Source organism: Amphibalanus amphitrite, unplaced genomic scaffold (genome assembly GCF_019059575.1).
Source record: "Amphibalanus amphitrite isolate SeventyFive unplaced genomic scaffold, NRLGWU_Aamphi_draft 000016F_arrow, whole genome shotgun sequence".
NCBI lineage: Eukaryota > Metazoa > Arthropoda > Thecostraca > Balanomorpha > Balanidae > Amphibalanus > Amphibalanus amphitrite.
Window position 1 is genome coordinate 283749 of NW_024881512.1, and position 25503 is coordinate 309251.

Below are 25503 nucleotides of genomic sequence, written 5' to 3' on the forward strand. Positions count from 1 at the left end.
CAGGACCCGTTATTGGAAACAGTTTCAGCTGTGGACCGGCCGGCGGACCGGATTGTGGATTATAGATGGTGTTTGATTTTACAGTTCGCAGGTGGTCAGTGAACTGCGGACAGTCAGCGGAGCGGAAAGTTACCGCGGAATTCCGCGCCGACATTGCGCGACACGGAAGTTTGCGAGCTTGACATAGTTTGATGCAGTTCCGGTGTCTATCCGTTAAGCAGTGGACCTCATTTCTTGATATGGACTGCAGCGCTGTGTTGGCCCGCTGCAGTTGCGCGGGAACTTTTACTACTAGTATATATCCTGTCTACTTCCTCAGGGATTTGAGGCTGCACATACACGTTCTGGGACGTGCAGACTGCGTACATTTTGTACGTTCATTTTCGAGCACCGCCTACCGCGCGGCCCAATGAGCGTTATACGAAGACGGCGGACCTCCCGGGCGCCGGCGGTGTCCGTTCCGCAGGAGCTCCCTACTCGGCAGATGTTCCGCCACCAACACGAGCTCGCTCATTTTACGGTCCATTTTCCATGTGACGGAAGAGGAACGATCCCACTACCACGTGAATATCGGCGTCCCGTCCGCAGATGTTCCTCGGTCGAATATTAAACGGGAGCAGTCTCCGGCATCGGCCGCGCGTCAACACCCTAATGGATGACCCAAAAGTCACACAGGAGCGAACCATAGGTGCTCTGTTGGTGGTTCGAACGACGCGGCGGCGGCGGCGGCGTCTGGCTTTCTACTGGCGGGAGCCTCTGAGCGTGTTTGTTGTGTTACGAGGCGTCGGCAGCGTCTCTCCTACCGACTGCCTTGGTGTACCGCTGTTGGGGAATTCGCATGGTCATGGGGACGACTCCGGTATCAGTGATGTATTCAGCGTCAAGAGCGATCGCGGTCTGCCGCGGCGGAGCGTGGGATAATTCCGGGTGATAGGAGATCGATGGAGTCATAGCTGGGTGTTCAGCTGGGAGCTGCTCCTCAGGCTCTCCGTCAAATGGCGCCTGTTCGACCGCGGCTGTTGGCGATCTCACAGCTGCGCGCTGGCATCTTTATGTGTTTATATCCAATCAGCTCACCTGGCCGCGCGGGTTCTCGTTATGTCTCCCAGTATGTGGCCCAACTATCGCGTGTATTTGGGCCGGGTACCGTACAATTAACCCAATTATCCGCCCCGAAACCGCATATCACCTTCCCGGCATTAGCAGTATCTCAGGACCGGCAAAGGAATGGTGACAAAAACAGCAATCCAGGCGTGCTAACGCTAATTGCCAGGTCGCTGAGCCGGTCTGCCCCCCCCCCCACCTCTCTCTCTCTCTCTCTCTCTCTCTCTCTCTCTCTCTCTCTCTCTCTCTCTCTCTCTCTCCTCTCTTTCGCTCTCACTCTCTTTCTCTCTCCCTTGCGTGAGAGTATGGGACGGAGTGTTGGATAAGGCTGAACAAACTTTAGTAAAAGACATAAAACCGCGTTCATGAGGTTGTGATCATTATTCAAGTCAGACCGGTTTCGTTCCACAGTGAGAACATCTTCAGTGACAATATGAACAGATATGTAAGTTACATGTTTTGATGGGATGATTACCCTGACACGATATCGAAATTATTTGCACACACATATGCACACATGCAAAACTCAGTAAGTACACTTCTTCCAGGTGGAGAATTGTTCTACTTAATGATGACGACGCGCGACGGTGATACAAATGCACAGTGCACATGAGAGCAGTTGCACACCATTGGGTACACAGATCATAGAGCTAAGCGGTGACATTGAGAGGATATGCCGATGAAATGTCGTTTATTTTTGGTCGCAACCGAAAGATGTATAGTGATTCTAAAATTCTTAAATCAGGGAACGAGCTGTTCGTACCAAGAATTTCAAAATTATCAATCGTAAACGGAGCGTCACATGATAACGCATGATCTCTAATGGACGAGACTGCTGGGGTTGATGACATCAGTCCGGTACGAGGAGATCTGCCTTGGTGTTGAGCCACTCTGGTGAATAAACGTTGATACGTGGAACCAACGTATGACGCCTGGCATGAGGCGCAACTAAATTTGTAAATGACATTGTTGGTTCCACGTATCAACGTTTATTCACCAGAGTGGCTCAACACCAAGGCAGATCTCCTCGTACCGGACTGATGTCATCAACCCCAGCAGTCTCGTCCATTAGAGATCATGCGTTATCATGTGACGCTCTGTTTACGATTGATAATTTTGAAATTCTTGGTACGAACAGCTCGTTCCCTGATTTAAGAATTTTAGAATCACTATACATCTTTCGGTTGCGACCAAAAATAAACGACATTTCATCGGCATATCCTCTCAATGTCACCGCTTAGCTCTATGATCTGTGTACCCAATGGTGTGCAACTGCTCTCATGTGCACTGTGCATTTGTATCACCGTCGCGCGTCGTCATCATTAAGTAGAACAATTCTCCACCTGGAAGAAGTGTACTTACTGAGTTTTGCATGTGTGCATATGTGTGTGCAAATAATTTCGATATCGTGTCAGGGTAATCATCCCATCAAAACATGTAACTTACATATCTGTTCATATTGTCACTGAAGATGTTCTCACTGTGGAACGAAACCGGTCTGACTTGAATAATGATCACAACCTCATGAACGCGGTTTTATGTCTTTTACTAAAGTTTATTCTACTTCTAAAACCATCAAAGGCTGAACAAGTTTGACTTTGGTATTTAGGAGGGACGGGACGAGATCGTCCCGAAGGATGGTCTCGAGATCGCTGGCTTTGCGGCGAGTTTCATTGTTCGCTGAGGCCAAGGTGCATAACCGACATAATTTTTCGCTTTGGACGATTCCCTGAATTGAATTGAAAATTGAGTGAATTTTTCAGAGTTATGAGTAAGTTACGTTTTACACAGATGTGCTGGTTATGCTGAGCTCTGCGCAGTCGTGAGGCCCATTGGTGCTTGAAGTGATTGGTGGCCCTCGCATACACAGGTCTTGTTTGTTTATAACTTGACTTGCTAGCGCATCGGTTACATATGAGCCACCTCTCAATCATTCAGATTGAGATGAGTTGATGCTTTTTGCCTCTAGGCACTGTAAACATCCCAGTCAATTTGTCATGTTTCCTGGCACTAGAACCGTGTTGTTTATCCCAACGGGGAAACCGGAGAGGGCAATACTATTAACTCTTTCCATATGACGTGCCTCTGTAAACAAAAGCAGCTCGGGTAAACGCAGTACCTATTTATCGCCCGCGGGCTCTTCTCATGTCTGCAATGGCTTTCGATACGGTAGCTGACGGCTTACGATGAACGAGTGAATGAGAACTGAGCGGCCACCAGGTGAGACCCCACCGACTGACCCCGTGTCCCGTCTCTCTGCGTGTTCCAGCGGGGAGAACCAGTGGCTGCACCCGGACGTGCGTGTCCTGGAGCACGACCTGCCGCGCGCCGGCGGCCCGCTGCTGCTGTACTTCCTGGTCCGATACTACCCCGAGTCGTTCACACTGCTCAGGGACCCGGCGGCAGTGGAGCTGTTCTATCAGCAGGCCAAGAGTGGCGTCTTCAAGGTAGGTGGGGGACGGGGTGAGGTCTAAGGGGTGGTGAGAGACTGAGAGTCAAGGATCGGGAATGGTGTGAGGTAGTGGTAGTGGCTGGAAGAGGATTTTGTGGCGGTGGATATTCGAGGTCTGTGGCTTTAGGGAAGAAGGAAACGGTGGTGAAGTTTTCCTTTGAGTTTGGTGCCGTGAAACTTTGAAGATCCGCTTTGGATCTGTGCATGACCACTGTAAGTAACTCGGGATTATTGCTTAGTTCCTGTATCATACATGTAAACATGCATGTGCCGAAACCACAAACAGTATTCCCACCACCTCACTGCTGACACGATCTTTTCGGAATCCATTATACCTAGTTGGGATAGAGGACCTGCACGACCACAGGCACCACTCACTCTCTCTGCCGCTCTGTAGGAGGGAGCGTGACATGGGTCTGAGGGGCGTGTGAGCGTGTGGGGCGCAGTGAACCAGCAGAGGGCGGGATGGTCCGGCCAGCTTTGGAGTGTGTGTGTGTGGGAGACTGAATGAATGCATGAACAGTACGCCGTAAACGCGTTGTAGTAGTGAGGGTAGGGGAGGGGATGTAACTGGTGTGTACGAGTCGGACAGTACGCGGGTGGGAGTGGAGTATGGACAGGGTGACACGTGCCAGTGAATGGACCGGGGAAGGACAGGCTGTATGCCGTATGGCCTCGGGTCCGTTTGTGTGTGAGAGGGAAGTGGCTCTGTACGGGACGGACAGACATTGAGTTCGGTCCGTGCAGTCGCATGGGTGGGGCAGTGATGGATGAGACAGATGGGACTCTGACATGTTCCGCTGGTGACCTGGGATGGAACCGGTCGGACGTCCGGTCTGTCTGGCTCTCTTCTAACCTCCAGTGACCTATGCGATCCCACTGACCCGTGCGCCGGGTCAGGTCGTTCGATGTCAACTGGCCGACACCACATTCGTCACAATTATCTGGCCAGCCGCCGCACTGGCCTGAATTCACGGCCTGGCCGGCACGGGAAGGAGGAACGACTGCCAGCTGATACTGAGGCGCCGGACCGTTGTATTGTGACCTCTGCGACCCCGCTGACCTCTGGAGCGGGCTGCGTCTGCTCCGTGATGATGCATCAGCTGGCATCATTCATGCCGCAGGGATATCACATTCCTCTGAAATGTAGCATCTTGAGGTAGCATGAGAGGAGGTTTTGAACCGTCTGGCAACTCGAGGTAATCTGGTAACTCACGCTCGGGTCGTGGTTACCACCAATCCTACCTGCGACTGGAACTCTGGTATACGGGGCGGTGACACGAACCCAGCGAGATGACAAATGATTCCTCCGAGAAGCCATCTAATTTACTTGTATCATGGAGATAAATCTGTTCGATTTTTTTATCTCATGTATCATAACTTGATTATTTTTGTCAAGCATGCTAGTGACTAAAATTTTTTAGATCTACTAGTGTTTGCCACTTGTGCCCCGTCTTGCTCCGTCTGATGTTCATAGGACCGGTCTGTGGCGGCACGGAGGGAAGGGGGAGAGGCTGCACTGTGTCATAATAACCCGGTCAGGCCGGTTTGGTCAGTCGGCCCCGGCGCCAGATTCAAACGCCCCTGTTGCTGACCGGCACGACCGCTGCCGGGGCCGACCACGGGACCGGTGGCGGCTGCAGATTTGTCAGTGTGTTTGTCAGGTGCAACCTTGAACTGCAGAAAGAGTTAGCTGTTTCTAACCAAGCATCAAAGCTTCAGAACCAGACGTGTTTGTATATAGAGCTATTCCGATGCTTATTGAGCATTGCTCCAAAGACATGTAGAGCATGTGTCAGTCGACTAAGGTACAGAAATTCGCCCGAAGAATGGAACCTTGACTCCTATAAGAAAATAATTATGAGTCCCCAGTGAAGGAAGTGCGGATCTCGTCATTAACCCAAATCGCTACAAAATGACTGTCGAAGGGAAGGCTGAATACGGCTGAATGGCTCGGTCACCTAACATAAGACAGGGCTGGGCGGGATCTGTATTTTGGGACGGGACATCTGCACAAAACATAATGAGACGGTGAGCACTGAGCAGCCAATTGGCCGCAGGGCTCTGAGGAACCTGTTCTGGTCTCTGCTGGTCGGCGTCTGGCCTGAGGCTGGATTGGTCCGCCGGACCGGGGCTGAGACCTGTTCACCGCGGCCTGAGGCTTAGCCTGTTTCAGCGCTTCCAGGGAGCGATGGGCGGTAGATTTGTCGTGGTCTCGAGAGCTGACGTTATGGTTTGAGGCGGCCGATATGAAAACGTGAGGGACGGTTTATCGAATGGAGTCGCGCTACGTTGGATGCAACCTTGACGGTAGATTTATATGACATTTGAGTATTTTCTTGAAATGGAATATAATGCGATTAAACAACTAAAACTGTCCTACCTGTCTCCCAATTCATTACCTACAGTAAAATCATTGCACTATATTTATGTTCAGTCGAGGTGAACCGCATTCAGCTTTGTCAGTTATCACCAAGTTGAATCAATGCTGATCTTTCATACCCGTCTCCTTCGCTCTCCTGCAGTACGGACATTAATTATGACCGTCACTAGTACGGACATTGGTCGCCCTCGGAATAGGCACTACCTGACCGAGCGACTGGTGCCGTCACCAACGTGACGCCGCCGTAGTGCTGCCGCTTACGACCTCATAATGGCACGTCTAATCGGCAGCCGGCGTGCACGGCGACGGAAAATCCTCACCACCACGAGTGGATAAACGATTTCGCCATGAACCCCGGTCATACCGCCGCGCCGGTCAGGTGTGACGTCACTGGCGACGGCGACGCTGATTGGCTGGTGTCTCAGCGAGGAACATAGGCCAGCAATTAGTCAAAAACCTGTCCTTGGCTCGGTGGCTCTGAGAGCCTGGTGATGAAGATACTCGTATATTACATGTGAGTCAAGAAACTTTATCAGCTATCTGATGTCTGTGATTTGTAGTCTGTTTTCTATTTAGATTATCATTTTAAATGAACGACAGCGTGGGAACAGAGCTAATGTCTGCCTCTTCGCCTGAAAGGTGTTCCAGAATTTGATGTGGCTATCGTTTCTCCAAATGTATCGCTTCATCACGCTACTTAACTGATGTTTCTGCCCTTTTTGTAAATCCATTCGCCATGAGGAGCTATATTTCCACGTATAGACACGACGCTATCATTATCATTACCGGTTATTGTCATTTGATTACCGGAATTCGTGCTGGTATAAACGGTTATTAATCATCAGGCGCTTCGTGTCAGTGTAATTCGGCTGATATCGCTGCCAGAAATCCAGTTCTGTCACGCCAGTTGACGACACGACGCTTTCACAATCGGAGCGGCCGTGTTTGCCGGCTCGTCGTGCGCTGGTTTTGTAGTTCAGATGCCTACACACTGACTCAGAGACCTCAGTGAGCTCTTGGTGTCTGGTAATCCTCGGAAGCAAATCCTGTAAGCGCTGGAGACTGGCACGGCCTGGTATGGCTGGATCAGAGACTGTTCTGCTGTATCGGAGGCGCTATAGACGCCGGTAGTACTAATATTCCTCGCTCCCAGTGACCAAGCCGTCCGTCGCCAGTTGTCCTACGTCCACCACCTACTGTTCTCAAGATGTCGTCGGCCTCTCGCCTGTCGAACGGAAGCCGGTATTAGAACGGACTTCCAACCGAGGCGCGACCGGTATCACAGGTGACCGGAGTGCCTCCTTCTCTTCCTTCCTGCTCTGGCCGTGTACTCACAACAGCCCTGAGCTGCTGTGAAATCAGCTCCCGGTCGACCGGATGGCCCATTTCTGAACGCAATTCCGATGTTGTTATGGTGTCAGTGGGACCAGAAGCACCGTTGTTACAGTGTTACATTTAGAGCGGGATGTTGCCCCCTGGCCGGCCGTTACGTGTGTTGTTTACAGCCGGGCGGAATGTGATAGCGATACAATGGAATTACGGCTCGGCTGTGACGGACAGGACCCAGTTTGGGCCGTGACGTCACCCGCCCCTGATGTATCCCCCCTCACGTCCCCGCCAGTGTCCACGCAATGGTACGTGCCAGTGCAGCGCACGCCATTGCCCTGTGGGCCTGACTGGTGATAAATCACTCACGCCAGCGGCCCGACAGCCGGTGGTCTAGCACGGACGTGGTGTGGTGCTCAGTGCCGTTCAACCGATCGCTGAGCGACGGACCAGGTGTGTGCCCCACCGCGGCCCACCGTGTGCCGACCGCCGGCATGTGGGGTCACGGGACGGCGACGCTCGGGTCGGGAAATATCCGGGCGGGAATGTCGCGTCCTGTTGCGGTATGGGATACAGGAGGGTGGGGTCCCGACCGCTGTCGCGTGGAGCGGTGTTCGAGGCAGGTGATCTGTCAACATCAACAGAGCACGCCCCGAGCTGGGACGCAGCACGTGCCACGCCGAGACGCTGGAATGATCGGAACGGCGAACAATGGGCAGGCCAGCTGGTTGGTCGAGATAGTCCGCGTCTCGGTGAGGTTTGCCTGCGGCCGTCGGAATGTGTTGAACCATGAGGTTTCTTGTGCCCGTTCGTGTTTGTTCGAATGAGCTCATGCCGGCGAGGTGGCCTGACGCGATCCCAGTTCCCAGTTTTTGTTTCGGTGCGTGACTGTGGGCCGCGCTTTTCTCGCTCGCAGCTGGATGAGATAGATATTCGGTGAATATTCCCGCCGCTTAGCAGTAAACATGGCGTGTTTCTCCGTGGGAACATCCTCAGCATCCCACGAGGTTCATTTCCAGGGTAATTGACGCGGAATGCTCCCCAAATCAGGTGCGTCCAATTGCGTGTAACCGCGCCGGCCGGCGTCTGCGACTGTGGCGAGCGTCTCTGGTCAGCCGAGTTCATCAGAGACGAGCCGGCTGAACTGGCGGCCCGAGGGGCGTCGTCTGTAATTGGCTGGGCGGTCCAGGAATGTGGCTGGTCCCGGCGCGGTCCGGTGTCCGCGCTCCGGTCCCGGTCCAATCTCCGGCATGGCTCCTACACGGCTGGCCTCTCGGTGCACAGAGCAGCACCGGTACCTCAGCTGACGAGGCTATATAGACTGTCATGAGCTGGGCACTGGACGATCTGCTTGTGACAGAGGGAGGTAGTCCTGCTTCTGATTGCTGATTTGGTTGGTGAAGCTGTTGTGATCATTGTTTTAATAGAAATGATCAAAAGCCGTTGGCGGGAAGATGGCCTCTTTTGAACTCTGGCGAATAAGACAGGACGTTGAACCGCATATCTCACCCTGCTTAATTACTTGATTGGCTCGTCCGAATTGAGCCCGAACTGCTCCGATATTTATTCGAAAGGACCAACCCTTTCCCCGGTGCCTATCCGCTGATAGCACATTTGATAGCGTCCTGAACCACCAGAACCTCTTTAATTGCCACCATCGAACACGATCTTGGCGCCATCCTGACGGGCCCGAGACAATTTTGACGCCATTCCGGCACGGACGGGGCGATTCTGACGCCATCCCGGCCATCCCGGCGCAGGTCTAACCGTCCCGCCGGGGCAGGGCCGCTCTGTAATCACCTCCTGCCGCCGGTAACCCTTCTCCGACGCGCCAATGGGTGTTCGATGCAGGGTTGTATACGACTCAATCAATAGCAATCAATTCAATCACGACAAATTTGGGAAACCAATCAAATCAATCAAGTCAGAGCAGTCTTCGGGAATTGATTCAATCGACTCAAACGCGACAATGAAAGGAATCAATCGACTCAATCAAACGACTCAAACCAAGACATACATTAGGTTTGTGCCCCACCAACTTGGAAAAGTGTCCATAGCAGTCTGGTGTACCTTACTACCTACCTACCTACCTTCCTACAGAAGAAACATAAAAATATTGTCCTTTGAAATTATAAATTGCCATGGCATTCAAAGTTTCTATGTAATAAGGAAGGATACCTAGTGATGGACAGGTGGATCATGATATTGAGGTTCAATGGGTAGAATTGGAGCAGAAGTTTCATTTAATGGGTGCAAAATAACCCAGTATAGTTGACTCGCCCCTTAACCCAAATCACCACCTTTCACCTAAAAGTTGTCAATTTGATTTTGACCATATTCCAGCTAAGTCATCAGGCCATCTACCCCATGGAAAGCCCCTGTCTGTCTCTTATGTGAGTTATGCAGAACTCTTCTGAAATGAATCCTGAACATAATGAATCTAGCTAGGTTTCATGCCACACTGACACCATTTGAAAGTGTTGAAAATGTGCTACAAATTAGAAAACTTCATTAGGTATGCTTTATGAAGACAGCAGGAAAGCAGGTAGGTACCTACTTACCTGCCTAGATGTGTCGCTGCAGCTACCAACAGTACCAACGAAGGTAGATAGGTAGTGGTACCTGTGAGGCAGGTCAATAATTCCTTCCTTTCCTTATTAATATAGCCTGTGATAAATCTGGTACATTTATGAAATAAAGTTGATAAATTGCAAGATCTTGGACCACCTCACTAGTCACTACTCACTACATTCTCCTCCTAACAGCATTCCTTCAAATTATGGTGTCCCTTGTTCGAAACTGTAACTAGCATGATCATAATCAGCATGTTGCTAAGAAACCAGTTAAAACTACATTTTCAAATAGTATTATTTGCCATTTGCTGCATAGCAACCACTGGTGGCTACTGGCGGACAGTTCTGAAGCTTTGTTATCGAACAGGAAACGATGCTCGCGCTTCGCAGTCGCAGAACAAATATTTGCGTAACTACTGTCGCAGCACCGCACTGATTGACTCGCTGACGCTATCAAGAAGTATTGGTGTATTATATATTCATTTCAGCGTAGTGTTGAAAAGATACAATTTTCGCTATATATGACTGCAGCGCTTCACCAAATCACAGTATCTAATTCTATATATCGCAGGAAATAAAATACCAATTTATTGCACCAAACTAGGATATTCTATTAACTGGTTGGTTAGCACAGGGGCGTCGCCAACGGGGGGAGGGGGGTCGGAGGGGTCCGGAACCCCACTCTTGAAAACTGCCGGTCCGACTTCCCCCCCCCCCCCCCCCCCACACACAACTTTGGCCACGAAAAACGATCAAAAATAAATTAAAATATTTTTAAAGCGATTATGCTGCCTTGTCAAAATAAAGTGGACTAAATCCGAGGAGTTTTCAGTTTTTGGTGGGGTTACCTTCACTGATCGTCCGACCCGACCCCCCCCCCCCCCGTCGAAAATCCGTGGCGACGCCACTGTTCGTCAGGTCAGATGACCCTGGTGGTTGGCTAGAGAGCCCTAATCGGTTGGAGGCTCCTGGCCGGTCCGAGGGCCCTGGCCGGCATCGGCCAGAGGGCCTTGGTCGGTCAGAGAGGGCCCTGGCCGGGAAGGGGACCCTGGTCGGCTAGAAGGCCCTGGTCGGTCAGAGGGCCCTGATCGGTAACGGTAAGAACCCATGATCGGCCAGAGGTCCCTGACAGTGACGAGCCAGAGAGTCCAGATCGGAATAGGACCTATTTGGGCCAGAGGACCCTGGTCGGTCCGAGGCCGTGGTCGGTCCGAAGGCCCTTTCTTCAATACCGGAGCATACTGATTGCCATAATCAGTATGCTAAGGATAGGAACGTCAAGGGTAGGAACATAGGGTTAGCGAGGTCAATGGTTAGGTCACGAGATGGCCCCGTATCGGCCTTTGGTAAAATGCGAGTCCGTCGACTCTTAAATAATGTAGACCCATAAAATATGCTTACTTATTTTCTGTGAATGATGAAGGCAGAAATCAAGACATCTAAAGTGACCAAATCAATTTGAAATGGTATACCTCACTGCATCTCCCTTGTAAGCTTGTAACAACCCTGTTTACAAAATATTAAATTGAGATGCTAGAATAAGGTTTCGCAGTCACGCATTCAATCTCCTGGCTCCGACCCTACCATGGAAGATATCAACATCATGAGATCGGGTATTGACATTTCAAAAAACGGCAACATCTGTATTGTTTTCTTTTAGCTTACTAACTAAGCACAATATGACGACCCGTGAATTATCACAGCGTTATTTCTGCTAAAAACAGAATTCTTTGCACATGTCATGAGAACACACACTGACCCTCATCACCAACATGGACAGGGAGACAGCAGACGTCCACCAGATCCGCACTGGGCGCAGTTTCTCCATTCAATTGGTCGAACCCCATCTGCGGACGGCCCTACTAACTAAGTACAATATGACGATCCGTGAACTATCACAGCGTTATTTCTGCTAAAAACAGAATTCTTTGCACATGTCATGAGAACACACACTGACCCTCATCACCATCATGGACAGGGCGACAGCAGACGTCCACCAGATCCGCACTGGGCGCACTTTCTCCATTCAATTGGTCGAACCCCATCTGCGGACGGCCCTACTAACTAAGTACAATATGACGATCCGTGAACTATCACAGCGTTATTTCTGCTAAAAACAGAATTCTTTGCACATGTCATGAGAACACACACTGACCCTCATCACCAACATGGACAGGGCGACAGCAGACGTCCACCAGATCCGCACTGGGTTTGCTCCTACATGACAGGACTACACACACATTTTAGCACTTCAGGTGCATTAGTGCCTGGATCACATCCTGGTCTAGGCGGCTCCGTGAAGGCGTGATCAGGTTCCCCGAGACTGAAAAGATTCGCTCTGATGGCGCTGAACTCGCCGTTACGCTGAGGTGGTTCAGTGCAGTCGCATAGAGCTGGGGATACCTTTCTTTTGCGGACGCCCAGTAGTGCAGGGGGTTTGCCTCATCGTGGAGCACGTCTTCAGACAGATACTTGGTTAGCTCCAGCTCCAGACTCATCCGCGTGGCTGTCTTCACCACATCAGTCTTCTTCATGTAGCTGTACAGCCTGAAACACAGACACACATACACACAGGCTATTAATATTCACGCTTGACGATGGTAGCATCTTTCGTTTTTCAGGTTTTCGTGACATTTGTCTGTGGCGTCACGAAATCGATACCCTACGCCAGCCTGATGGAGCTCTCCAACCGGTATGTGAAGCGATGCTTTCAACGGGAGCGCGAATGAGCGATAGCTTTAAAAAGACCGTACAATTCAAAATCGACACCAAATACATTATATAGGAAACCCAGCAAAACACCTAACAACAGTCTGAGACTACGGCTTACCCAGCGCGGCTTGGGCCTGGGACAGTCGGAGTCGGTGGAGGTGGCGGTGGTGATGGATCGTCCGCGTCATCGAGCGTCACCACTTCCGGTTCCTCAGATGCTGCAGCCGGCGGCGCTGGAGCGGTGGCTGCCGCGGGTGACGGAGCGGGTCTCGGAGCGGGTCTCGAGGACAGCTGCTTGTGCATATGACGGAGGCAGTCACTCTGCACCTGTAAAACGAGCACCGCCAACATCAAACACCTGAACAATACAGCATCATTCATTTCTTCCTAAGTTAAAGGCAGACCGCCTGACCAATCGTCACATGAGTAACCATCATATGAGAAAGTTTTGAACCAGTAATTGAGATCTAGGTGCTCGTATAGTAAGGTGATCGCAGGCTACAGTGCCACCAGGACACCGTCTATAGTTGTACACAAAACAAATACCTTACCAATATTTTAGCAAAGTTATGCTTAATGCCATCTCAAAGTGTTTAGAAACAATGGACTCATTTCACATTTGCTGTTTGTTAAAGTGAGACGCAGGCATTCGCATTTAATAGAAAATTCCTATGAAAAATCGTTTCGACTGGACTTACTCCACAAGAGATTGGTAATATCGGAGCTTTCGATATGTTTATTTACATATCTTCTTCAGCGAAGTAATGGTCGAGGAGCGTTAAACGTTCGAGTCGGATCTCTATCGATTGGTGCGTATCGGTGCGAATGATAACAAGTGTAGGAGGGCGACACAAGGAAATTCCTAATTAGTACGCCTTTAATTGATAGACATAGGCAGTCGGTAAGTAGCATGTATTTTGTAGCATACCTCGATTTCAGAGCCGGCTTCCGTTGCATTGCTCCAGGGCAGCAGTTTAAAGCGGGGGTCCAGGACGGTAGCCGTTACAAAGAACGGGTTGCTCTCGACATGGATGAACCGCCGATCCAGATGCTTGAGCAGTGCTTCCCTCAGCCGATCAGCGGCCTTGGAGACTGTACGCAGAGCAACGAGAGAGGAGCACAGCCCCCGGACCGTAGGCACAACGTGCGATGACGTTACCACTTTGTCGCCCTGCAGAACATCGGTGGCCGCCAAGAACGGCTGGAAGATCTGAAACCGATACATTTGTTTCACGCACAAGGTAATGCATGAAATAACAAAGGTGCGCAATATGATTCTTTGTTTATTGGGGCTTATGGGCGTATCGGCAGCAGTCATATTGTTAAAAACAAAATGATTCCAGTTACAGAAGATGTGAAAACTTCTTCTGTTGTATGTACTTGTACTACAAAAAATTATTATCTGATAGCCCTCGGTTTATTACGCATTTAAAACAAGCCAGTTACACATATTGAATAAGTTGTTAAAAATGACCATTCATGCTAAAAAATTATATCGTTTTTGAAAGGGAAAATGACGTAAAAATTATTGACGAAAGAATTTTTTTCGTCATTTTTTTGCCTTTCAAAAACAATATAATTTTTTAGCATAAATGGTCATTTTTAATAACTTATTCGACATGAACTAACTGCTAAATGTCCTCCAAATATTATAAAATCAGTTACACTTAATATGACTATGGTGATGTTTTGGGGATTTTTGAAGTCTCTGCTCAGTCACCGGAGTGACACTTCTTACATCTATTCCAATTTCCAGCAGTGTATGTTGGTAATCTCACCGTTGCCACTTCCTTGAGCAGCATGCGCTCGGAGGTTGACGGGCACAGTCCTTCAAGCGCCGGTAGGCACTTGAGCTCTGCGAGCACGTCGTCCGGAAGGTTCAGGAACGACTCGATGGTCCGAAGTTGCGAATTCCAGCGAGTTACGTTGGCCTTCTGGAGAGTCTTCTTTGCCCGGTTGAGGAGCTGAAATGTGCCACCAAAGTCAGCAGTGTAGACGTCATTTTTGTCAGACTCCCCCCATTTTTTTACCAGACCGAGCAAGCCTGCAGCAGTAGTGTGCTTGCTTTAGATTGATGTTTCGCACTCCACTGGCAATTATATCAGACAATTTTCGCTCAGGCCTTCCCATTGAGAAAATCCAGGGTCCGCCCTTGAATAGACGAATGATGATGCAACGAATGACGATAATATATGACGATTGACGATACGCTATGGCGATATAATTATGACGATAGACCCGAAACGGAACGAAAACGAGGCGATACTGAACCATCAGACGATACTTCATTCATAGCAATGACGATAATAATTATAAGTACACCAAGATACACAACGTTCACCAAGTTCGATACACCCACCCAAGGCCCTAAATAACAGATACACCAAGTTCAAAATCACACTTTCTCCGCTGACCCGATTGTACGACTTCATTCATATCCGCGGGCATTAGTTTGCAAGACGCCGCCATGCGGCGACAGCAACATTTGAAGCAGAAAAAATGTGGATTTTTTCAACCTAATGTGAGCAAGGCACTGATTGCTTAGGCTGGCTAAAAAGCTTACCTCTGCAGCGTGGCTGAGCTTTTTGGAGCGGCCGACGAAGGCGTTCAGCCTGGTGAGGGCCTTGGAGATGGCCCCTTGTCCAGCTTCCCGCAGCCCGTCTTTCACAACCAGCTGGAGGCTGTGGGCTGCACAGGAGACCCGTTCTGGGACCAGATCCTCCAGCTCCTCCAGCACGATGGGCATGCGCGCTTCGTCGGCCACTGGTTCAGCTTCATCCTGCACATGCACAAGAAAATTGAAGATATCGTTAGTTATCATTTTATCCATAACTTACATCAAGTAGGCACTAGGCGCTGATCATTTTTGTTTGTTTAATGTAAACGACCACAATTTCTGAAGAAATTAGTAAGTTGCTGTTTGTTATTTAAAAACTGCAAACCTTGAAACATACCTATCTATTGTTTCTAACATTGCACATCAAGCACAGTGTTCCTACGCCCGGGTGGGGAATCTGAGCCATATTCATCCTGGTGGGGGGTGGGGGTCAAAATGACCCCCCCCCCAAACTCAAAACGGAGGGAGTTAGGAAGACACGACAACATGCAAACAAAAGCCCATAACAAGTACGTTCGAAAGCACTTCGGCCATTTTTTTCGGTCAGGTCAAAAGCTAGGTCACCAGAGGTCACTGAATAAAAAATGACCGTTTTTAATTTTGATAGTTTTTTTTGTAAATAAATTTTGATCCAGACAAGATGGAGGAACGATTCGCAGCCATTGTTCTTAGCTTCTCAAAGCACATCGAATGATATATAATATGACCTCAAAAGGTCAAGTTGAAAAGTTGACCTCAAGTAAAGGTCATGACTTGACCAAAATAGGTCATGTTGCATATCATTCGATCCGCATTGACGAGACAACACAATAAACGTCGAACGGAGGCTCTATCTCTATCCAATCACAAGTTATTGCAGAAAACCGTTGGTGACCTCGGATGACCGAGGAACACCGTCCAAAGGTCACAGGTGATATGGTGTCAGTATTTGGTAGGTAGGTATACATATAAAATCAACTCACCTGGTCTCCCAACTCATCCACCTCATTCAGCTCCTGCTCCGGCTCCATATCATCAGCCGCTGCCACATCCAGGTAGAATGATGGGCGAAACGCCTTCAGCATGTTGCTGGCACCGTCTGTAACCAGCAGAAGCACTTTCCTCTCCAGGTGGAACTCTGCTACCACGTCTTGGTACATGTTCTTGATGTTCTCCCCGGTATGACGCCGAGTGAACCGCCTGCGGGCATATCAAAACCATAAATCGAGTCAGAGTCCAGTCAGCCGTGAAACTCAGGGATATAGGTAACTAAGTCCAGTCAGAGTCGAATCATGCAAATTGTCATTTGAGAAAGAGTTAATTCAACTGGAAAATGTTTGAGTCAAAGTTGAGTCATTAATTTCTGGGAAGAGAAAATGAGAAGGTTTATGCTTAATTGTAGTGTTGAAAAAAGAACCAACCTGCAACATCGACCGCAGTCCCCCCAGGTCAGCAACTTTTGACCAAATTAGGGAAAATGTGATGAATTGTGAGTCAGATTTGACTCAACTCTGCTGACCCAAACGATAATAAATTTGAGATTTGATTGGGGTGGGTTGGAGTTCAGTCAGACAAGAAAAGTTGAATGTTGGTTGAGTTGAGTCAGAGTTGATTCATCTGCATTGTCACATGATTCAGAGACAGTCCAAGTTGGCAAAACGGATAGTTCTTGGATGAGTGAGCTCATCTTGAGCTCACATAAGTTGAGTCTGTCTCTGGAGATGATGGCTTTTTTGCATCTTTCTTCTTACAATAATTCACCATTAGACTTTCAGGGTTTGTGTACATTAGTTAAAAACATTAAAAAATCCATACTTTCCCGACATCACTCAACTGAGCACAAGTGAGCACAACTCCGAAATCCAAAGAAACTGCCCAGGTTTTCCAAACCCTTCCAGTCAGTCTGAAAGTTTTAGTCCAGCACAACCCTGGTTAGAACATATTACATAACTATGGAATATCTGCTAGTGCTATGCTAATCTTGCCCCAAAATTACCTGAACGCCAGGAGCTCGCTGCGAAGAGTGTCATCTGCGACAAAGTGCACCGTCATGCCCATATAGCTGAGAAGGCTCCGCGAGGACCAGAGGTCCATGGTTATGGTCACCGTCCTGTTGTCTGGCAGTCCGCAGAGTTCCTTTTTCAGGTCATTTTGTTTTTCTGCTGCTGCTCTGATGATCTGGGCGCGAAGCGCCTTTCTACATGGCACTTGATACCTATGAAACAAACAACAAACACATTTGTACAGATATATTGACTGGGTTCCCTGCCTGAGAGGCTATAATTGCACTATTTTAGCTTCTCACAACAATACAATTTTGAATTCATTTGTCACAGTTATAATTCATGGCTAGTTGACATAGCTATAAGTTCCAGCTTTTTATTTGAATCAATGCTTTGTATCTGAATCTGTGGATATCAACAATACTAAAACAATTCAAAATGCTAAAACAATACAAAGTACAATGCTAAAGTAATGCCACAAACTAATTGGCTACAGCTTTGTTACCATCAACTTATATTTCTTTTAAAATAAGCAAATTACTGCATGTACCAATCAGAGCAAATCCATTTGTTAAATGCTTACCCCGGGTTCAGCACTTTGGTGAATTTCTTGAAGCCCTCTGTTTCAACTACACGGAGAGGAAGATATGATGATGCTACAAAACTGATCAATGCCTGAGTGATTTCTTCGTTCTTCGCTTGCCCGACAGATGGCTTTGGGAAGTACTGGTTGATGGCACCTGTTCCTGCTCGTTCTTGACTACTGCCAGGCTGTGCCTGTGACGTGGCTTGATGGGACCTGACAATATCCAGGTGTGCTGTCTAGGGAAATAAAATAAATGTTAATTGAATGCATACCTACAACACAAATTTATATATAAAAACAATATATCACTTGACTATGCACAAGGATCTCGACTACACAGAGTCCCACAGGCCAAGTGGCCTTCTAAATTCTCGTACTTTGTAAGCGTACCTACCCAAGTCACTAAGTGTAAGTGTGTGTGTTGACTGTTGACTAGGTACCTACCCACTGAAAATACATTTTGATTTAAATGAATTCAATTATGCTAGACAGGTACCTATCCGCACCCCTCTTCCCCCCTCAACTCGCTGCATTTTGCCACTTAGGTACCTACTGATTTGTCCATTTACACTAAATATCAGATATTGCAGTTGAAAGTTGGCTGCTCGGATTTTGGCAGTGTTCGTGATTTGGCCATTTACCGTACACCATGTCTATTTTAATGGATAATATGCATCAATAACATATTAACCATAGGGAAATAGAAATAAATATCTTACCTGCATGTGACGGTTCCGGTTGGACAGCGACTGACGGGCAGCCTGGAAAATTTTTCCGCACAATGTACATTTTAGGCGTGGGATGTTGTCCGATTGGGAAGGAAGAGATTTGAAGAATTTAGCGGTCCACGACTCTGGACGGGGCATGTCAATGTTAGGTCAAAACATTTTATTACAATACAATTTGAAACTGTTAGGTTAGGACTGGGGGATAGGGATGAGGATTAAAAATATATTTAAAAGGAAATGGAGAGGACAGGGGCTCTGGAACCACAGGATAAGTTAAGGACAAAGGAAGTAGGAACTAAGGAAAATAAAAACGCGAAAACAACGGCACCGTGCGACTGCGAAGCAAAGAAAACGTTTTGCCAATAAGTATGCTAAGGTTTTATAAATCCTTATTCTATGTCTTTTGATTTTTTGGTAAGATGACGTCATTGATTATCATGTAGTATGGTAGATCATCATAAAGTAAATCGGTTGTACAGCACCAATTTCGTTTTAATTATTATTTCATTTGAAATAGAACCACTTAAAAATATTCGGTACAATATTTTAAGGAAAATGAAACATATTTAATATGTTATGCTTAGGCTCTCAGGAGAAAAGGATCAACAAACGTTCTGCTGCAAATTAAACAATGCAGCAAATTAGCAAATTAGCCACGTAAACGTAATCAGCGAGACGAAAACGGCGCTTTTGTTTCAGTTATTTTTGTAGGGGTTTCAGATATTTAGGTATAGAGTTCAGTGGGTTGTTTCTGAGGACTGAATGTGGAGATGTGAATTATTAATTAATCACACTTTATTAGTATATAGTGCCTTGCACTTTATCATCTGGATTAAAAACAAACGTTTCCTGCTGAGGCAGAAAGGTAGGTAGGTGCATCGCCAGGTTCTATCACCAGGATTGGAGCAGTTATTGCAGTTGAAAGTCAAAGTTGGCTGTTCATGTTTAGGCCCTGTTCTTTATTTGGCCATCTACCCCATATTGCAGTTGTGAATTGTGATGACAAGCAGTTTTCAGTGTAGTTTTGTGATCTTTGATGTCATCAATTGGTGCCATTATTTTTCGTCAACTAAAACTTATTTGAACTTTCCATTCAATCGACTCAATCATATGAGTCACTCTAATTTTCGGGAATCAAATCAGTCAACCAGTCGCTAAAGTCAAACGACTCAGTCAACCAGTCATCTCGAAAGGTCAATCGACTCAATCCAATCAACTCAAAATACGCGTTGAATCAAATCAATCAATTCAATCGACTTGATTGGTATACAACCCTGGTTCGATGCAGTTGTGCCGGCCGTTTGTCGTTGCCGATGGCTTTATGACGTGTCGAAGGCTGGATTAATGTCTCGGAAAAGTCGAGCGGGCTGGCGGCTGCGCGGCCCGGCGGCCCGGTCAGCCGGCTGTGTGTGATGGCCTGTTTTGTCCCGGCCCCCGCTGAGCCCGCCGATTGATGGCGCTGCCCGCTGAAAGCCGTTTATTTGGTGAATGACGCCGACCCAGATCGTGTGCGAAAACTCCCACACTATTATTAGGGATTCTCGCCGGAACAAAAGACGGGCCCGCTAGAAAAGCGCTAAGCGGAACGTAAATACGGGGCCATTTTGCCTTTTGTCGGTGCCATCGGCTTTGATGTGTGTTATTTGGCCAAGTGATCGGGTGGCGGATATTGAGTGGGTTTGGTCGGGACTGGTTTGTCCAGACATTCTGCTCAGCCACAGCCACCTCAGCTGTCGCTTTGCCCCCTTTGTGGGTCTCTCCTCATCTCATGTTGCCATCATTACCTGTCCTGATGGTAGAAATTCTTCCCAAAATATTGTGTCGAAATATGTTCTTCCAATGTGTTTTGTTTCCCGCTGGTGTTAGTGGCGGGGCGCGCGCACGGCGTTGAAGTCTCCGTTGTCTTTCCACCTGGCGTTGCAGTCTCCCGCTTTCCAGCCACAAGATCGACGCTTCGTCTGGGTTTGATAATATTCGGCTTTCAGAATGTCGCGGGGTTGCGTGCGTTCGTAACTAAAACGACTGACACGCCTCATGGCGCTGACGACGAAAAGGAACTCGCTAGCGTTAAACGACCCACGAGTTAGTGCCGACAGGAATCTCGCTGTGTGACCGCCAGGGTCGCGCCCCGTGCCGGTGGTGTATGCTGCCCGCGGTGCCGTGGTGTGATTTCACGCCAGGCCTCCCACTGCTGATGGCCCGGGGATCCGGCTCGCCCTCGGAGTATGTGTCCCGCTCTGGTGGAGCGGTACGGCCTTCTACCTACCTCACCTCACCTGTTGGCGTTGGTGGGACCGGCAACATCACTGCACGGGGAGCATGGCTCACTCAGAGTAGAGCGGCGGTCTCACGCGGCTTAATTTTGTTGGCATTGGGCCTTCAGATCAGACATTTATTGCTACTTTGTCTTTTTTATGACTGTGGTTGATATTTATCCCGATGTTTTGATCATGACCAAATTATGTTACCATTGTCTTGAGAAGCCCGTACGATGAAGGCGTAAGTGAGCAGGATATTGTTCGATTCCAGTCGATTTTGTTCGCCGTGGGGGCCGATACTCCTGTATCCGCCCGGAGCCCGCGGTGAGCCGTCACCCTCATCCCCGCGCCGCGCCGCGCCGGCGCCTGTGTTTTGGCCCGGCGGCGTGCCATGTCCGCCGCCCAGTGCCGTGTTTTCGTCTGAAGGTGCGCCGCTGCCTCACGGGGTGTGGAGGCGGTGTGCCGCCCCGCGCGGGGTGTGGAGGCAGTGTGCCGCCCCGCGCGGGGTGCGGAGCGAGGTGTCGCCGGCGGATTTTTCGCACGTCTGGGCGCGGCTCTCCCCACGGGGTGCGGCCGATGCTGATCGGGTTGGATTGCCGCCCTGTGAGTGAGGCCGGACATGGCCCCCGCTGGGCGCTTTAGCCGCTCCGTCGCCCGTCCCTTATCCAGGGCGATAGGCGACACCGTACTCCCGGAAACCCCGCGGACTGGGGTCCTTTGTCTTTAGGCGCAGACGAACTGGTGCGTCAGAACTAAAGACTGTCCTGTTATCTCATCTCTCTCTCTCTCTCTCTCTCTCTCTCTCTCTCTCTCTCTCTCTCTCTCTCTCTCTCTCTCTCTCTCTCTCTCTCTCTCTCTCTCTCTCTCTCTCTCTCTCTCGCTCTCTCTCTCTCTCTTTCTCTCTCTTTCTCTCTCTCTCTCTCTCTCTCTCTCTCTCTCTCTCTCTCTCTCTCTCTCTCTCTCTCTCTCTCTCTCTCTCTCTCTCTCTCTCTCTCTCTCTCTCTCTCTCACTCACTCACTCACTCACTCACTCACTCACTCACTATCTCTCCCTCTCTTCATCTTTCTCTCTTTCTTTCTGTCTCCCTCTCTTTCTCTATCTCCGTCCATTCTTCTCTCTCATGCAATCACTATCGTTCGGTTATTTTTAGATGTCCAAACGTGACGTTGCCAGCTGATGAGCAATGCTTTGAAAGGTCGGACTTATTGGAAACTGGCCGAAGCCAAATCATGCTGATAAAGCTCTGATTGGATTGGGAGCTAACGAGTCACGACGTCTGGTTGTTGAACTTTAGAGACGTGACGGTCTTTGGCTCGTGACTCGGCGCTCAACGGTATAATTAAATCATGCCCGGACCGTAAGTTAATCATGGCTGGAGTATAATTAGTTGATGACCGCCTGCATTTCGCGAATTATATCATGTATGTGCGGCTGTAAACCTGTTGCAGTCCGACATGCTCGCTTGGAGCCCAGTGATCTGCCGTTTCCTGCGCCTACTGTGCACTGTGCAATTCATGCGGCAAAGGTGCGGCATTAAAGTAATTTGTCGGCAATTTCCATATTTAGCAGGCTGCTGTGGGCATCTGATGCGGGCTGCGCCTTAGCCCAACCCTGCTATTATTTGGCATTCAGCCTGCAAGGTGCATAGCCAAACAGTTCGTGGAGACGTGCTGTCAAGATTGACAGTTCACGGAATGCAGTCGCTAACAATGATGCCACAGGCGTGCTGTGATCGATCATCTTCATATAAACCTCTTCCGGTAAAGAATATCTTAAGAATCGAATATCCTATCGTTCAAAACACTCTTTGAGCGATATGTTTGAACAAAGGTTGCCAAAGCTAAGATTATAATGTAAATGCCACTTTATCCTGAATGCTAGATCGGTTTCATTTGCATATCACAATGCGCCAGTGTGCGTCATTTTCTCCATCTCGGCAGTTCCCGGTTCCCACGGCGTCTCGGTCCTGTTTTCAGAAGGGCTCACTGGGTGTGTTTTCGGCAGCGGTAATCTGGCATGTTTTCAGAAGTGGCCGGGCGCCGCGCACAAAAGGGCTGCGTTGTGGCCGGCCGGTAATGGCTGCCGCTCGGCCGCACATTACCATTGAGGTCAGAGGCGGCGGTCCGGCTCTGTGTGTACGGCCCGGCGCCCCACTCAATGGGTGAGCGGTGTGAGCTGACATGCGGCGGGGAGCCGCCGGCGCCGCCCCGGGCGCGCATACCGACCGCACCGGAGACACACCGGCCTCGCCGCCGGCACGGGGTGGGCTGTTGCCCGGCACATGGGGTGTGCTGTCCGGCCGGAGGGTGCTGGCCGTGTGCCGGGCTGGAGGAGGTTTCATAGGTTGCTGGCCCGAGGTGGTCGTAGACTGCTGAATGGGCCGGGTGGGGTGCTGGAACGGGTGGAGTCAGAGCGGGGCTGGTGTGGTAGATTGGGGTAATGGGGTTGGGTGTATTGTTCAAGTTGTGATTGATGGCCGAATGCTTCTTGTAGTGTCCGTTGTTGCTGTGTGCATTTTTGCGTTTTTTTTTTTTTTTGCCTTTACTATCTAGCTACATTTCTTGTCTCCAGCCAGCGTCATGTGACCTCTCCAGCCCATAGAAACCCGTGATCTGTCTCCAAGTTTCTTGTGGTAATCTGTCATCTTCCTGACCGTTGCTGTTCAAAACCCAGCCAGGCTCCTTCGCCGGGCCCACATGTCACGGCTCTGTCCACGGTCCATTCTGAGCTGTCTCCGGCCGCCGCTGCCACGCTGGCTCGGTGGACCTCACCATCAGTATGCCGCGCCGATCCCGTCCTGCCGGCGATGAATATCGCCCGGTCCCGGCGGTGAAATATCGCCGCCCAGACACATCAGAGCGCACCGGCCCGGAATGTTTCCAGCCATCTGATCAGCTCTTCTCTCCCAGCCCGCCGGCCGGGCGGCAACGCCACCCCTCGCCACCCCGCGCCGCGCCGGTTCTTGTCTCTCCCCTATCTGAAGGGCTTCTTTGTTGGTTATAGCAGGGGGCCGAAGTTTCCACCGGCGCACTTGAGACACTGCTTTACATGGCTGGCAACGGAACGGTTCGGCGATTGAGTGCGCGGTGCTGGCGGTTTTTGAATTAGTCCCAGATGATGAATGCTTGATTTTATCGAGCCTCTGGAAATGCGCTTTGGCCACAAAAGGCGGCGGATGGCCCGCTGCGTTCGATTCCCGGCCGGCCGGGCGTCGATTAAAGGCGCGCCAGATGCCGTGTTGGCTCGCCGGGAGAGGTCATAACTCATGACAAACCGCCCGGTGGCTACCGTGGCGGCCGGGGCACATACGCTCTGGATCGTCCGGCTCAATGGCCGGGGCTGCGCCGGCAGCTCTGGGCGGCGCGGTGGAGAGGAGGCGGGCCTGGCTCGCTCCGGCGGGCTTCTGGCTGGAATGTGGGCGCTGCCGGTGGGACGGCCGGCCGGCAGACGGCGCCGACCGGTCCCTAGTGGGGCCACTTCCCAGCCGGGAGGGAGCAAACAGACCCGGCGCCACCGCCGTCGGACGCGCCGCTGTGTACCGCCGGCCGCGTGCCTGTCCAGCGCCGCGGAGCCGCCGTTTACATGTTCTGATTTCGCGGTGGAGCGGTCTCCGCGGCTGACCCGCCGCCTGCCGGCTGGCCGGGGTCGCTAATGTCGCCACGGCTGACGGTAATGTTCAGCCGCGTCTGCCCTGATTGGGTCTGCCGGGTCGGTGCTCGGACCGGCCAGTCAGCTGGCCGGCGTGGGTCGACCACCTGGCGGGAGCGCGGCCGGCGACCGGCGCTGTTTTCCTCTCCTTATCTGCCGGGCTGTTCATAACGGTGCTCAGGAACACTCACCTCTGTCTCAAGCTTCGCCCGCGCCCGCCGCCCGCTGCCCGCTGCCCGCTGCCCGCTGCCCGCTGCCCGCTGCCCGCTGCCCGCCGCCCGCCGCCCGCCCGCATGGCTGGCATCCCACAAACGCGGTCAAGATGAATACCGAGGCAGATGATGGCTGCTTTTTCGAACGCCTCGCATGACTGGTCGATTTTATGCTTGTAAGATTTGTGGTGAAAATGGCTGTTTTATGCAAAACGCATTATGTCTCGCGCTTGTCCGTTTCACCGTGAAAATTGTTGTTTTATGCTGATGCTACCGTGCAAAAGCGAAACTTATGGTGAATAGGTGTGCCAGTGATTCCTTTTGATTATCATACTGCCGACGCGTGTCCGTAAGTATGACTAGATTGCTGGGTAGGGACGGACTATTCATCACTCTAATCAGCGGACCACTGGACGGTGGGGCATGCGCGTCGGAGCTTTGATCAGCGGTAATGCCTGCTGAACGGCCGCGTTCTTTGTCTCGGCGCCGAGTCTCTGTCTTTGTGCCATCAGTGCCAGGTCTGGCCTCGAGAGAAATGAATCATCCATCGATACGATTTTAACACGAGTCAAACTTGGTATTAGCTGTCGCGTCTTACCGTACTTTGTATATATGGGGATCAAATAACGGTCAGTTGAAGATATCACGAAGAGTCTATGTGGTTTCGACCACCACGGTATGAAAACCGGTCGCTGACGCCCTACTCGTCTGTGCTTACAGGGAGACCTGGAGACTGAGGCCGACGGAGACACCATCTTCAAGCTGGCGGCGCTGGCACTGCAGGCGGCACATGGCGACTACGTCGAGTGAGTATACAACGCCTCTCACTCGCTCTTCCCCAAGTCCGAATAGGTTCTCGTTGGGTAATAACTAGTCTTTACAACACTGATGCTGTCATCGTCTTGCTTTATCTGTCAGTAG

At 50.1% G+C, this 25503-nt stretch overlaps 1 protein-coding gene across 4 annotated transcripts in view; it reads left to right on the forward strand.

Annotated features, from left to right (window-relative positions):
- LOC122386903 (FERM domain-containing protein 4A-like) overlaps window positions 1-25503 on the forward strand; it is a 102874-nt gene that overhangs the window by 38673 nt on the left and 38698 nt on the right. For all 4 annotated transcript variants that reach the window (XM_043376633.1, XM_043376639.1, XM_043376658.1 and 1 more), the window contains 2 exons: window positions 3374-3551; window positions 25303-25388. In XM_043376633.1, the coding sequence (XP_043232568.1) occupies window positions 3374-3551; window positions 25303-25388 (264 nt within the window). The remainder of the gene's footprint in view (window positions 1-3373; window positions 3552-25302; window positions 25389-25503) is intronic.